Source organism: Erythrolamprus reginae, chromosome 7 (genome assembly GCF_031021105.1).
Source record: "Erythrolamprus reginae isolate rEryReg1 chromosome 7, rEryReg1.hap1, whole genome shotgun sequence".
Classification (NCBI taxonomy): domain Eukaryota; kingdom Metazoa; phylum Chordata; class Lepidosauria; order Squamata; family Dipsadidae; genus Erythrolamprus; species Erythrolamprus reginae.
This window is the reverse complement of record NC_091956.1, coordinates 24,431,249-24,445,228: the sequence shown is the minus strand read 5'-3', so window position 1 is coordinate 24,445,228 and position 13,980 is coordinate 24,431,249. Positions and strand designations below refer to the sequence as shown.

The window sequence follows — 13,980 nt, the reverse complement described above, 5'->3', positions numbered from 1 at the left end:
CAGACCCACCCTTCCTGGCTTGTGGAGTATTATCTTTGGGAGTCCTGGGACCTGGCTGTGCTCTTTGGCGTCTTGTAATTCTCGTTTGTGACTTTGAATACTGAAACCTTGGGGGGGGAAAGGTGGGGGGTCTTATTCTCTACAGTGGTGGGTGTGCCAGCAAGAAGGCTGCTGTATTGTCTGGACATCAGGACTCTGCTGTAAAGTCTCATAACCTGCCTGTGGGGAAGAACAGGTTTTTCTCTGTGTTTATTTTTCAAGCTATAAAGTACTTTTGCTTTTACCAGCGTGTCTGGCTGTTTTTTCCAGTTGGTGTTGAGGTCTGGGGGCACCCAGACAGAACACATTCCAGACACTACTGAAGAATACCAATGCTGCTTGCATAAATCCAAGTTAATTACATTTGAAAAGAGTTTAAGTGTGGGGAGTAGCAGCTAAAGGACATTACTATTCCCAACTGTTAGCTAGCTATGTGTAATAGTTAAGATTTCAGTAAATCTTACTGAAACACTTTTTTAACATAAAGACTAGACCAGGGGTGTCAAACTCACAGTGTCACCCCAACACATGCTGTATTGTGACTGCCCCCCCTTTGCTAAACCGGAGGAGGCCAGTGTATGACACGTCCAGCCTTCAGGTTGTGAGTTTGACACTCCTGGACTATATTCTTGAAAGAGAAATACTCTTATTTACCATGTTACATAAAGACTTTCTGCAAAATTGCAGCACGTGTGGTCTTTGCTTCTAAGAGTCTACGGAGGGGGGCGGCATACAAATCTAATTAATAATAATGATGATGATGAAGAAGAAGGAGGAGGAGGAGGAGGAGGAAGAAGAAGAAGAAGAAGAAGAAGAAGAAGGGGGAGGAGGAGGAGGAGGAAGAAGAAGATGAAGAAGAAAAAGAAGAAGGGGGAGGAGGGAGGAGGAGGAGGAAGGAGGAGGAAGGAAAAGGAGGAGGAGAAGGAGGAGGAGAAAGAGGAAGAGGAAGAAGAAGAAGAAGAAGAAGAAGAAGAAGAAGAAGAAGAAGAAGAAGAAGAAGAAGAAGAAGAAGAAGAAGAAGAAAAAGAAGAATGGCACCATCGCAGAACATTTCATTATGATTTGTTAACTCAAAAAAAAGGGGGGGAGATATTCCCCAAAATAGCTAAAATGTAGGGAGCTTCATACAAAACACAGGTGAACCCTCTTGTCTTAATTGTAAAAGTCATCAATTCACACTCTTGGGTGGGTTGTCTAAATATCTATTTTCTTGATATAAATCTTATGTGGACCTCTCTCTCTGAATCCTTCTATCTGGGATTTCCAAAGGACGATCCTCCAAATGGATTAGGATTATACAAAATATAAAAACAGGCCCAATGTTAGCAGGAGACACTATGAAAACATTTTTATACATTTTTGTCAATATTATATCAAAAGATTTTCCATTCAGAACATTCAATATTAAATATTTTTACATAGTTACGGCAAACTTCATACAGATACAGAAAGGCGATTTCACACACACACCGCCCCCCTGAATGGGACTTCGTTGACACTGCTCGTGGTTCTCAGATGAGCCATACAGTAAGTGACCATTTTAAATAATTAAAAACCTGTATTTCCTTAAAGGGTTCCTTATCATGGAACAGATGCCAATTCTTAATAAACCAAAATAATAAGAGAAATTCAAAGCTAAAAGGATTGTGTTATCCAAGTCCATTCCTACCCGTTACTGTGAGCTAAATATATAATTTATTTATTTGTGTAATAAAACCTGTCCAGCTTTTTCTTTGTTTCTTGAGCAGTTTTGGAATTAGAGTGTTAATGTTAAATGCTGAAGAGATAACCAACAATATCCACACAGCCAAGCCTGTGTTTACAGAGGGAAATCTATTTTGAAACCAAATTTATTGGCGCTGATAATTTTACTTCAGACATTGACATGTAACCAAATCACTTTCCAGTTCACAAAATAACCAATGAATTGTTGGTTTTTAAAAAAAATCTTAACCCTGTGTTATAGTATACTTCTATGTAAAAGGAAAGAGACTTTAACATTTGAGAGTATACATACATGTTTTTAAAAGCTAATCTAAATCTACCATCCTGAACAATTAAAAGCAATTGATGAAGAAAATAAAACTTAAAAGGATTTCCAGAAATGTTTAATGTACACCAAGTTAATTCCCAGATTTGTTGAGTTTATTGTAAAGATTTCTTGGTTTCAGTAATTCACTGCTATCTGGCATAGAAAGACCCTGTTCTCATGTAATGTACTTAGACTTTAAACTTTGTTGCTGGAAAAAGAGAAGAGGTTTCCTTTGGATATTTCCTACTTGGAAAACTAGAATAAATTAAATTTTCCAATTTAATAGCATGCTGGACATTCAAATAAGTCCTGGTTTTCACAAAATACCTTCACTTAGCCCTCAGGAAAAAAATCTCATTTTAAAACAGTGAAAATACAAACTACAATTTAGAAAATACATGTACATATATAATTCATTTTAGTAGCAACCACAGTCATCCATTAAACAGCGTTACTGCCGTCAGTGACTTGCAGGCTGTTAAAAAGTGGCAAATACAGAAATACCAGAATTTCCTTTTCTAACCCAAAAGCAAACGAGGGGGGTCCCCTTTCCGTTCCTCCCAATTCTGGGAGAGTGAAGATAATGATATTCCTCTGGTGGGCCGGTAAGCCGCGAGAGATTACTGTAATGGTGGTTACTATCGTTCATTTCCTCGGCTGAAGAGAGTATTGTCCTCATCACACATCAAAGCGGGCGTGTCCATATTTTCTAATAAAGTGTGATGAGACTCGTAAGCATGCAAAGGCAAGTTGGGGTCTTTCTTAACGGAAATCGCCAACTGGTTCCAGGTAATGTTGACGTTTTTGAAAGCGTGAAGGAAGAAAATGCCAATGATTATGGTGAAGAACCCACTCAGGGTTCCAATGATGTCTCCGAGTTCCATGCTGTTCCATTCTTTGAAGAGGATAACGGAGCAGATCACCACCGTGGTTGTGAAGCACACGTAATAAATGGGAGTGACCAGAGACGTATTAAACACATCCAGCGCCTTGTTGAGGTAGTTGATTTGAGTACTGACGGCCAGCACCAAAATTACGGCTAAAATGTAGAGCAGCGGGTTGCGGAAGACCGGCTTCTGATAAAGCATGTCCTTAATGGCGATACCCAGGCCTTTGACGGAGGAGACCGAGAAAGCCCCTATCAGGGAACAGATGGAGACGTAGACCAATATATTGGTCCGTCCAAACCGTGGAGCGACGACAAAAATAAGTACCAGCGAGGTCACAATTATAACGGAAGCAAATGCAATGAAGACTGTAGGAAAGGAAAATAACTACGTGTTAGGATTTAGAGAATAGGCAAAGGTGTCAAATCAGAGTTGTTTTTTGACCTAGGCACCCTGATAAATCATAAAACACAAACATAGTCCCAAAAAACTGGATTGATTGTGAGTTTGCATGCTTTATGATATTGTAGTTTTAATGGATTTTAGATTTTTAGGTAGATTTTATGGATGTATTTATTATCCTTTTTATTTGTATTGTACTGTAATGACTTTTGTTAGCTGCTCAGAGTCTGTTTTGGAGTGAGCAGCATATAAATTATATATATATATATTATATACAGCTCGGAGCCTGGGCGTGGCTTGGCTTAACTATTCTGTGTATATAAGAATTTGTTGGTCCTTACTCTTTGCTTCTAGTTCTAGTCCTTGCTTTTACTTCTTCCCTACCACGTTGCAAAAGCTGCATGGGTATTGTATTCATGCATACATGCATATAAAGAGGTTTCTTCTACAAATGAAACCTGTTGAATTATTTACTTGTGGGCTGGCTGGATAACTACAGACTTCAACGTTTTTCCATTCAGTATCGCCATATAAGCTGTAATATTGTACATGAGGAAGACCACACACAACCTCAAATCTGTTTACAGTATAGCACAAATAAATAGATTCTAGCTTACTCTAAATACATTCATGAGGAAACATTTTCATTCTATGAGGGGCTCATTCTATGTGCTTTCCCACTCACATGCACACCATGGGGGTTAGGAGTCTTTATTAAGGCTTCCAAGCAGAGGTGGGCTTCAAAAATGTAAGCAGGGGGTTCTCTGCCTGGTTTCTGGGTGGGCGTGGCCATGGTGGGCATGGCCTAATTGGACTTCTACACCACAGCGGGAAGGGGCACTTTTGCCCTCCCCAGGCTCCAGAGCGGCCCGTTTCTGGCCTTCCCAAACTTCTGGAGACACATTTTTTACCCTCCCCGAGCCTCTCTATATGCCCTGCACTTATCTGCATCCAAAATGGGCCGCATGGGGGATTCCTGGGAGGGGAGGGGTGGGCAAGGCCAGCCAGGAGTGGGATGGGGGGGTTTTCTGAACTGCACAGAATCTTAACTAGAAGTTCTCCCAAACTCCTGCGAACCCCCTGCTGCCCACCCCTGCTTTCAAGCTGCAGTTAGTATTCCCCAGCAATTCCCTTTGCCAGTGCTGCTCAAAAGAAGTCAGGACTAGTCCACAGCACAAAGACAAGGGAGGTCCACTAGAGAAAGGCAAGTCCCCAGGACAAAAGAAGTTCTGGGTTGAAAAGGCACAATCCAAACTTCAAGGCAACCGTCACAATGGCTGAAGAGCACACAGCAAGGAAACAGATTCCTTTTTTCCCAGCACTCCCCTTGCTGAGCTAAATAACTGCTTCCTGATGCAGCCCATCAAGATGGGTGAAGCTACTCCCCACAAGCAGCCTGGCTGACCTTCATTCTACCTGCCTCCTCTCATCTCTATGTGCTCTCTGGTCGGGAGGAGGTGGCATCACTGCTGACCACCTGCAGCTTTGTGCCTTCTCCACCTGAAACCTTTGGGTTTCCCAGCTGCAGCTGTGCCTCTGGCTCAGCCAGATTTATTTATTTTATTTTATTTTATTTTATTTTATTATTTTATTTTATTTATTTTATTTTTTTATTTTATTTTTATTTATGCTCGCTCCCCTGTTCTCAGCTCCCCACCCATTCCTAGCTGCATCCCCTCCTAGCAGTTCATCCTCTGAATTAAAATCTGGAGAGGCATCTGGGCAAACTTCCAGGGGAATCCTCACATTCTATGATAGGTCTCTAGTAAGCATACCTGGATCTTTCAGTTTTATTTCCATGTCATCCAATGATGTGATCTGTTCCTCTTCGGGAGCATGGATCACCATCACGGTGGAACCCAAAATGCTTAACACACAGCCCAGCTTTCCATGAATGTTGAGCTTTTCATCCAAAAAATAGGAAGACAATATCGCACTGTTTGAAATTTTCAAAAAAAACACAAACCCGAGAAATTAAGCAAATATAGTATTAGAACTCTAATAGTTAGGTTGGCAATATGTGGACCAATAATACATATGTTTACACATACACACACATCTTTAACTGAGCTATATCTGTTTGGCTGAGGTGTTGCAGGCTGCCACAGGAGGGAGCTAGAGTTCATAGCATATAGTATCTCTGGAGACTCTCTCTGTTTCTTTCTCTCTGGCTATTCTCTGTTAATGGCTACTCACTGTTAAGTATGCTCTGCAATCTCTCTGTATTGTAGTTATGTACTATAGCTAAAATGTGTTTAGACTTGATATCTTTATGTACTGATTATGACAAAACAACTGGTAAGAAAGACAATAATATTTGGATTGTTATTCTGACTATTATGTGTATGATTTTGGACTGTTTATAGGAACATGCTATTTCTCAAAGTAAACTTCAATTCAAGTTAGTATATCTGTGTGTGGCTGAGTAGTTGTTCACAAGTAATCTCAATATAAACAGCCTTGGTAAACAATGATTACTCTGCTCATACATTAACAGATAGAACCTTTGGGAATGTAACAGATCCAGAAACTGAAGTTCTGAATAGCTAGAATGAATAAGAACCAAGAACAGTATTATAAATGGACAACGTTTGTGTCGGAATTAGACACAAAACATGGCAGGATGCAGAGATGTCTTTCCGCCTTCGCAGTGTTTATTGCTTATACAGTTTTTGAAGCAGCAAAAAGTAGAGGCGAGCAACAGCATTCTCTATGAGCGTCTTGTTATTGAAATCTATATGAGATCACGTACCATCCAGAGAAAGTGTCTTAGATCATTCTGGGCATGTGAATTAGGTGATTTCATGTAGGCATGAGGGACCCGCTTAGGGCAGGGAGTTTTCTCTCACAGACATACACACCCTTTCCACAGGGCCTCATCCCTACAAGTTTGCACATTACTGTCAGGATCGGGGCCTACCTGATGCAATACAGTGTTCCCTCAATTTCCGCAGGGGATGCGTTCCAAGACTGCCCGCTAAAGTCAAATTTCCGCGAAGTAGAGATGCGGAAATAAATGCACTATTTTTGGCTATGAACAGTATCACAAGCCTTCCCTTAACACTTTAAACCCCTAAATTGCAATTTCCCATTCCCTTAGCAACCATTTACTCACCATGTTTATTTATTAAAGTTTATTTAAAAAATATTTATTAAAGGTGGATGAAAGTTTGGCGATGACATATGACGTCATCGGGCGGGAAAAACCGTGGTATAGCGGGAAAAAACTATGAAGTATTTTTTAATTAATATTTTTGAAAAACCGTGGTATAGACTTTTCGCGAAGTTCAAACACATGAAAATCGAGGGAACACTGTATTCCAAATTGCAGACTGAAGAATTGTAATGACTTCAACCATGTAAAACTGCTTAGTCATGGTGAATATGCAGATTGTAAGGTAATCTAATTGGCTGACAAAAGTATATATATATATACATAAGGCACCTTTGCATAGGTGTGGTTTGTGGCTTAGCTTGAAGGTATTGTAGTTTAGTATGGTTTACAGTGGCTTGTGAATTAGTGTGGCTTGTGGTGGCTGAAGACTTGTAACTGAGAATAGTAGATAGAGAATTGTGTGTACAGTGTTCCCTCGATTTTTGCGGGTTCGAACTTCGCGGAAAGTCTATACCACGGTTTTTCAAAAATATTAATTAAAAAATACTTCGTGGGTTTTTTCCCTATACCACGGTTTTTCCCACCCGATGACATCATATGTCATCGCCAAACTTTCGTCTGCCTTTAATAAATATTTTTTTAAATAAACTTTAATAAATAAACATGGTGAGTATTAATCTGAATGGTTGCTAAGGGAATGGAAAATTGCAATTTAGGGGTTTAAAGTATTAAGGGAAGGCTCGTGATACTGTTCATAGCCAAAAATAGTGTATTTACTTCCGCATCTCTACTTCGCGGAAATTCAACTTTCACGGGCGGTCTCGGAACGCATCCCCCACAAAAAGCGAGGAACACTGTACTTTGTATAGTAACTGCTAGAGAAATAGCTACAGTGTAAATACTTAGTGTAGATTTGCTACAAAAGAAGTAAATATTTTCCTAAGAAACTCTGCAGTACTGTCTTCAATTATCTTAAGGACAAATATCCTGGCCTGAGGCAGGCTGGTTAGCTGCTTTGGCTATCGGGGTAGGCTAGCTTCTGCAAAACATTACTTCAACAATTACTACTTCATAATCGTCTCAGATACATCAACATATGAGGAGCTTAGTTTACTTCTGCCAAGCTTTACAACTGCTCTTCCTGACTTTTGGACACGTTAGAAAAAGAAATGAACTCCACATGGTCTTTTGACAGAGCGTCTATGATGGAGTATGTAAATTGTGTGTATGTACAACAGCCTTTACAAACCTACTGTGTCACAGTGCCTGACTAATAGAATAGCCAAGGCCAGGTTCTCAATTTAAATCCCATATGTACTAAAAGAATTGCATATTAGGAAAAATGTATATTTTTGCAGAAACACAAGTTGGGGGCAGAGCTATGTATTTATGCATAGTCCAAAGCTCTTTATATTGCCAAATTCTAACAGATATGTAGTGAGGTATGTTGTCACTTTGGACTCTTCAGAACTGTGTTTTTGTCTGGCTGTGGAATTTGGGGAGTTGAAAGTCACACACCCTAAAGTTGCCAATTTTGAGAAGTACTGCTTTAGGAAGACCATATAGTCATAATTTAACTAACTAGCAGCATAAGAGCTCACAATGTATTTACAGCCCTGTTGAGCCACTGTTGAACTCTAATCCTAGATGTCTTAGTTGGCAAAGCAATTGTACTAATTGTACTAACCTTATAAGGACACTTAGTGCCCCCAACGGAGTGACCAGAGTTGCCGGGGCAAAAGCGTATGCAGCAAAGTTGGCAGCTTCTCCTATTCCCACTGCCAAAAAATGACAGCAAACTAGAATTACTCCAGAGATCTACGGTAATCTTTCTAAAAAATATCTTTTTGCAATTCTATCAGTAATTTCTGCCTGCCCATGTTAGATGCAAGAAATTTTAGAAATTGTTAGAACAGCTCTCCTTCTCCCTCTTTCTCTCCCCCTTTCTTCCTCCCTCTGTCCCCCTATCTGCCTCTCTCCCTCCCTCCATCTCCTCTCTCCCTTCCCATCTCTCTCCCCTCCAGACTAAAACAATCTGTTTCTAAAGTATCCTCATTGAAGGAAGAGAATGGCATTCCATAACCATCCATCACAATATAAACAATGCTTTATAACATTTCACCACTCCTTTTTACTAAAACATTTTACTTACCCTAAACTAATACCAAAACCTTTCCATTTGCCTTATCTACAGTAGTCAAGTCAAAAACTGACTACAGAGATGCAAACTAAAAACAGATTGGCCTATACAAGTATAAGATGCCTCTTTTTCCTCGCTAAAAGAGGCTGATAATTTGGGTGCGTCTTGTACCTTGAATGTAGCTTTTATTTGCCCCAGCTCTAACTAGCTGCTAACAATCTTCTCAGCCCTTGCCTTGTAGGCTCTTTCATTGTTTCTCTCTGCGAAGAATTTTTTCCTAGCCTTAAGTCTTTACAGGTTTTTTTTTCATTGCTCCAACTTGCTCCAAAAAAGTTTCTTTCCAGCGCTAATCAGGTGCTACCGTGTTTCCCCGAAAGTAAGACAGTGTCTTACTTTCTTTTTATCCCCAAAAGCCCCACTATGTCTTACTTTCGGGGTATGTCTTATATTGTTAAAGGGGCACTGACAGCTAAAAAAACTGTAAAATGTGTTTTTTTAGTGTATATGCATTTTACCTTCTGTGACGGGCGGGGGGGGAGGTTTCTTTGGAGTAGGGACGTGCCCGAGTAAATTTGCAGAGGCGGCAGTGACAAGTGCAGGGGACAGCGCGGTGACATATGGAGAGGGGGACGGCGCAGGCGTGGGCAGGAGGCGGCGCTCATTTGGATCAGACGGAGGCGGCAGACGCGGTGACGTATGGAGGGGGGGACGTGGGCAGGAGGCGGCGCGCAGCTAGATGAGAGGGAGGCGGCAATACCCCCCGTATTTCCCCGAAAGTAAGACATATGTCTTACTTTCGGGGTACGGCTTATATTAGCCGACCCCCCTGAAACCCCCGATACGTCTTACAATCGGGTGTGTCTTACTATCGGGGAAACAGGGTAACAATGTTCCCAGCTCTTACCGGCTTGCAAGCTCCTTCATTGTTACTCTCTGCAAAGAATGTTTTACAAGCCCTAAGTCTTTCCAAGGTTTTGTCATTGCTCTACTTGCTCCAAAGGTTTCTTTACAGGTGATAATGATGTTCCCAGCTCTTACTGGCTTGCAAGCTCTTTTATTGTTACTTTCTCCGAATAAGGTTTTTTTAAAAGCCCTAAACAGGGGACAAAATAATGTGCTGAAGCTGACCACACTAAGTACGCTAGCCAGATGAATACCTGGTAGGCAAATTTTTTCCTTGTTTTCCTCCCCAAAAACTAAGGTGCGTCTTATACTCTGAAAAATGTGGTGGTGATAGTAGTAGTAGTAGTAGTAGTAGTAGTAGTAGTAGTAGTAGTAATAATGATGATGATGGTGATGATGATGATGATGATGATGATATGATGAAAATCTTGTGGGACTTTCAAATACAGACAGATATCACGATTGTCAAGGGCTGAAGAGTATAGTTATTGATATTGCTGTACCAGGAGATGCCAAAGTTGAAGAAAAAAAACTAGAAAAAACTACAAAATATCACGACCTGGCCATTGAAACTACATTACATGGCTATGGATGAAACATGCAACAGTGATGCCCATTGTCATTGGGGCACTTGGTACCACGTCCAAGAATTTCACAAAACACATCAAGAAATTGCAGCTTTGTGTAATAACACCAGCTGAACTGCCAAAAACTGCACCACTTGGAACATCATATATTTTAAGAAAATACTTGGTTGATAGCTAGGATGCTGGCAGCAACCCGTATCAACCATTAGCACCAATCAATGGTATTTGTGACATTATTTTAAATGTTCAGTTGACTTGAGTTTCATGTTTAATTAATAAAAGAGATGATGATAATTAATAATAACAACAATAACAACAACAATAACAACAACAATAATAGTAATATTGAATTTCCAGAATGCTTTTTTTAATAGGCTTTTTTCTCATGTGTTTAAACACTGATCTGTCAGAGACTACATAAGAGAAGACTCCTGCAAGTGTCTTGGACTGCAAGGCAATCAAACCGGTCAGTCCTAGGGGAAATCAAACCCCTGACTGCTCTTTAGAAGGCCAGATCCTGAAGATGAAACTCAAATACTTTGGCCACCTAATGAGAAGGAAGGACTCACTGGAGAATGTTGTGGTTGGCTCACGGTCACTGATTTTGACTCAGAGGAGCCGGGTCCATCGAATCAAAGAAGACCTGTTTGGCTTACAGAGGAGTCAGACAGTGAGGGGGAAGGAGAGGTGGATGTAAAAGGTGCTGGAGAGGCAGAGAGGCCTGCAGAGCCTGTAGGATCTCCGGTCAGAGCCTCCTCTGGGTCAGATGAAGAGAGGGTGATGGATGACCCCAGCCTCAATGTTAGGGTGCGTAGAATGATGGAACCCCAGGAGCAACTGCGCAGATGCAGATGGAGATTCTAAGGCACAGCTGTCAGCAATTAAGTAAGCTGCAGCAGACTTTAAAAGGGAAGGGCTTGCGAACGGCTGTGTGGGAAATTATCTTTCGGAATTGAGGGAAACAGAGACACTGAAGAGTGTGGTTTAGCCTTTACTTTGGAAAACTTTGCAACTCTGAAACTCAGCCAAGTGAATAATTGTCAGAAGCAAGCTCGAGAGACTTTCGTTGCCAGCTTGAGCCGTTAACCCTGACCTTTAGATCGTAAACCAACATTCTTTTGCAGTTGCTGTGGCTCTAAGGCAATTTTGTAAAGAAATAGAACTTTGCCTTTTGCAAGCTGCAGTGTGTATGTGTGCGTTTGTACACTGCTTTGTTGTGTGGCCAGCTGGCCAAGCACAAGGGAGAAGAGCCTAATGCCGGGAAAGATTGAGAGCAAAAGAAGAAAGGGATGACAAAGAATGAGGTGGCTGGGTGGAGTCACTGAAGCAGTCTGTGTGAGCTTAAATGGACTCCAGGGATGGTAGGGAACAGAAGGGCCTGGAGGAATGTTGTCCATGGGGACGCTAGGGGTCAGATATGACTTCAAAACTAACAACAACAATGATATAAGCATTAAGAAAGGCACACTACAACTATAACTCAACAAGAATTTCTGGCAAATGGAAATGGACCTGTTTTTCATTCAAACTATATGACTATATGTTGTGATTCCGTCTGAGGCCCCTCAGGGAACGGCTGATCCTCTGCCGGCTTCCTGCTGAGAGGGGGAGGATGAGGAACAGGAGGTTCAGGCAGACGGGGAGGAGGAATCTAAGGCTGAGGGAGAGGGAGGACAGCCAGAGTCCCCCGAGGGGGAGCTCTCCCCAGCAAGCAGCCTGGATTCCTTAGATGAAAATGCACAAGCAATCATCGATCTCCGGCAGAGAAGAGCAACACAATGAAGGGGACAATTAGCCAGGTACTTTCAGCACTAAAGAGGCAACAGCTGGGTTTGGGTGTGGTGCTCTCTGGAAAGGCTGAAAAGGCAAACCCACCCTTCCTGGCTTGTGGAGTATTATCTTTGGGAGTCCTGGGACCTGGCTGTGATCTTTGGTGTCTTGGAATTCTGGTTTGTGACTTTGAATACTGAAACCTTGGGGGGAAAAGGTGTGGGTCTTATTCTCTACAGTGGTGGGTGTGCCAGCAAGAAGTCTGCTGTATTGTCTGGCCATCAGGACTCTGCTGTGAAGTCTCATAGCCTGCCTGTTGGGAAGAACAGGTTTTTCTCTGTGTTTATTTTTCAAACTATAAAGTGCTTTTGCTTTTACCAGCGTGTCTGGATGCTTTTTCCAGTTGGTGTTGAAGTCTGGGGGCACCCAGACAGAACAACTATAGTATCAAGGCAGAGGAAGCCTTAATACAGTGTTTCCCAACCTTGGCAACTTGAAGATATTTGGACTTCAACTCCCAGAATTCCCCAGCCAGCAAATGCTGGCTGGGGAATTCTGGGAGTTGAAGTCCAGATATCTCCAAGTTGCCAAGGTTGGGAAACACTGCCCTAATAGTAACAACTACAGCCAGTTTCTTTTAGCGAGAAGCATGAAAAAATAAAAAAAGCTTTGAAGCTTTGATACTTACTTGAAAGCAATCCTGCCCACCATAACCATTCTTTGAGGTAAGAATAGCCACCCTCTCCTAGGGGGAAACAAAAACATAAAAACATTTTTGGAAGAAAAACCTACAATTCAGCTTCTATTCAAATAGTTCAACTACCCCTTTTTCTAATCCTTTTTTCAAAGGAGCATGTTTTTTGTGTCATTCCATTATTCAATTCTTTATTCCATTGTAAGTGCAGACAGAATTATACCAGCAACAGTTTGATTTAACAGTAAGAATCATAGAACTTTGAGCTGGAAGGAATCTTGAAGGTCTTCTAGTCTAAGGCAGGAAATTGTATTGCAATGGTGAAATCCATTTTTTTTACAACAGGTTCTGTGGCTTGGCTTTGCGGTAATGGCAGGGGAAGGATCCTGCAGTATCTCCATTCCCACCCCACTCCAGGGGAAGAATACTGCAAAATCCCTACTTCTGGGGAAAGGATCCTGCAAAATCTCCATTCCCACCCCACTCTGAGGCTAGCCAGAAGTGGGATTTGCTGGTTCTCTGAACTACTCAAAATTTGCACTCCCTGTTTTCCAGAACCTGTCAAAACCTGCTGAATTTCTCCCCTGTCTTATTGTATCCTGGACAAGTGGCTTTGCATTTTTTCTAGAGCTTCAGCATCTTTATTATAGTGACCGGAACTGGATTCTGTATTATAAGGGGTGGCTTCATTAATGCAATACAAAGTAGTCGCATCACTTCTTTTGATCTTGATGCTGTCTCTCTGTTGATGTAGCCCAAGACTGCAAATGGCCTTGTTGGCATCGCAAAATGCTTGGCTGATACTTAAGTGGTGGTCCTCTAGGCTAGCAGCCTGCCAACCTTTTGGGCACCAGGGACCGGTTTCCTGGAGAACATTTTTCCTGCAGAGTGGGGTGGTGATGTGTGGTTTTGTGTGCTGCCTTCATCTTGCGAATGGGGCTTCATTTGTTTGTAGAGCCTGGTTTCTGGCATGCCGTGGACCGGTGGCAGTCCACAGACCAGGGGCTGGAGATCCCTGCACTAAGGGACATGGATATCCATGGGGAAAGCATTTTCCTATAACTTGCAATCTAGTTAAGGCACAGTCGTAGATGATGTCATACCAAATGGCTAAGCCATGGAGAAATATTGGTAGCTGAGGAAACAATTTGTTGCCAGTTATGCTCATTTTTGCTTGACTCTGCCAGGCAGTGCGATCCGTTGTTTTTTACATGATTTTCCCCTGACTTTTAAACATTTTAACGGTTTGTTTTTTCCATGATTTATTCCATTTTTTTCATGAATTCCCTGATAATTCCTTGATATTTCCCAAACCACTGATTTCCTTGATAATTCCCTGATTTCCATTTTTCAGGTTTGCTGGACACCCTGGAGTTACTATTGTTGGGCCGTGTACTATCCATTCTACACC

The 13,980-nt window shown here is 41.6% G+C and overlaps 1 protein-coding gene across 1 annotated transcript in view; it reads right to left on the bottom strand.

Moving 5' to 3' along the window:
* Positions 1 to 1,361: 1,361 nt before the first annotated feature.
* The window catches only part of NIPAL1 (NIPA like domain containing 1), a 20,949-nt gene continuing 8,330 nt past the window's right edge, over positions 1,362 to 13,980 (bottom strand). The window contains exons 3-6 of the mRNA XM_070757163.1: positions 12,564 to 12,620; positions 8,163 to 8,253; positions 5,136 to 5,296; positions 1,362 to 3,326 (exon numbers count right to left, since the gene is read on the bottom strand). Of these exons, the coding sequence (XP_070613264.1) occupies positions 2,710 to 3,326; positions 5,136 to 5,296; positions 8,163 to 8,253; positions 12,564 to 12,620 (926 nt within the window). The 3' untranslated portion in view covers positions 1,362 to 2,709. The remainder of the gene's footprint in view (positions 3,327 to 5,135; positions 5,297 to 8,162; positions 8,254 to 12,563; positions 12,621 to 13,980) is intronic.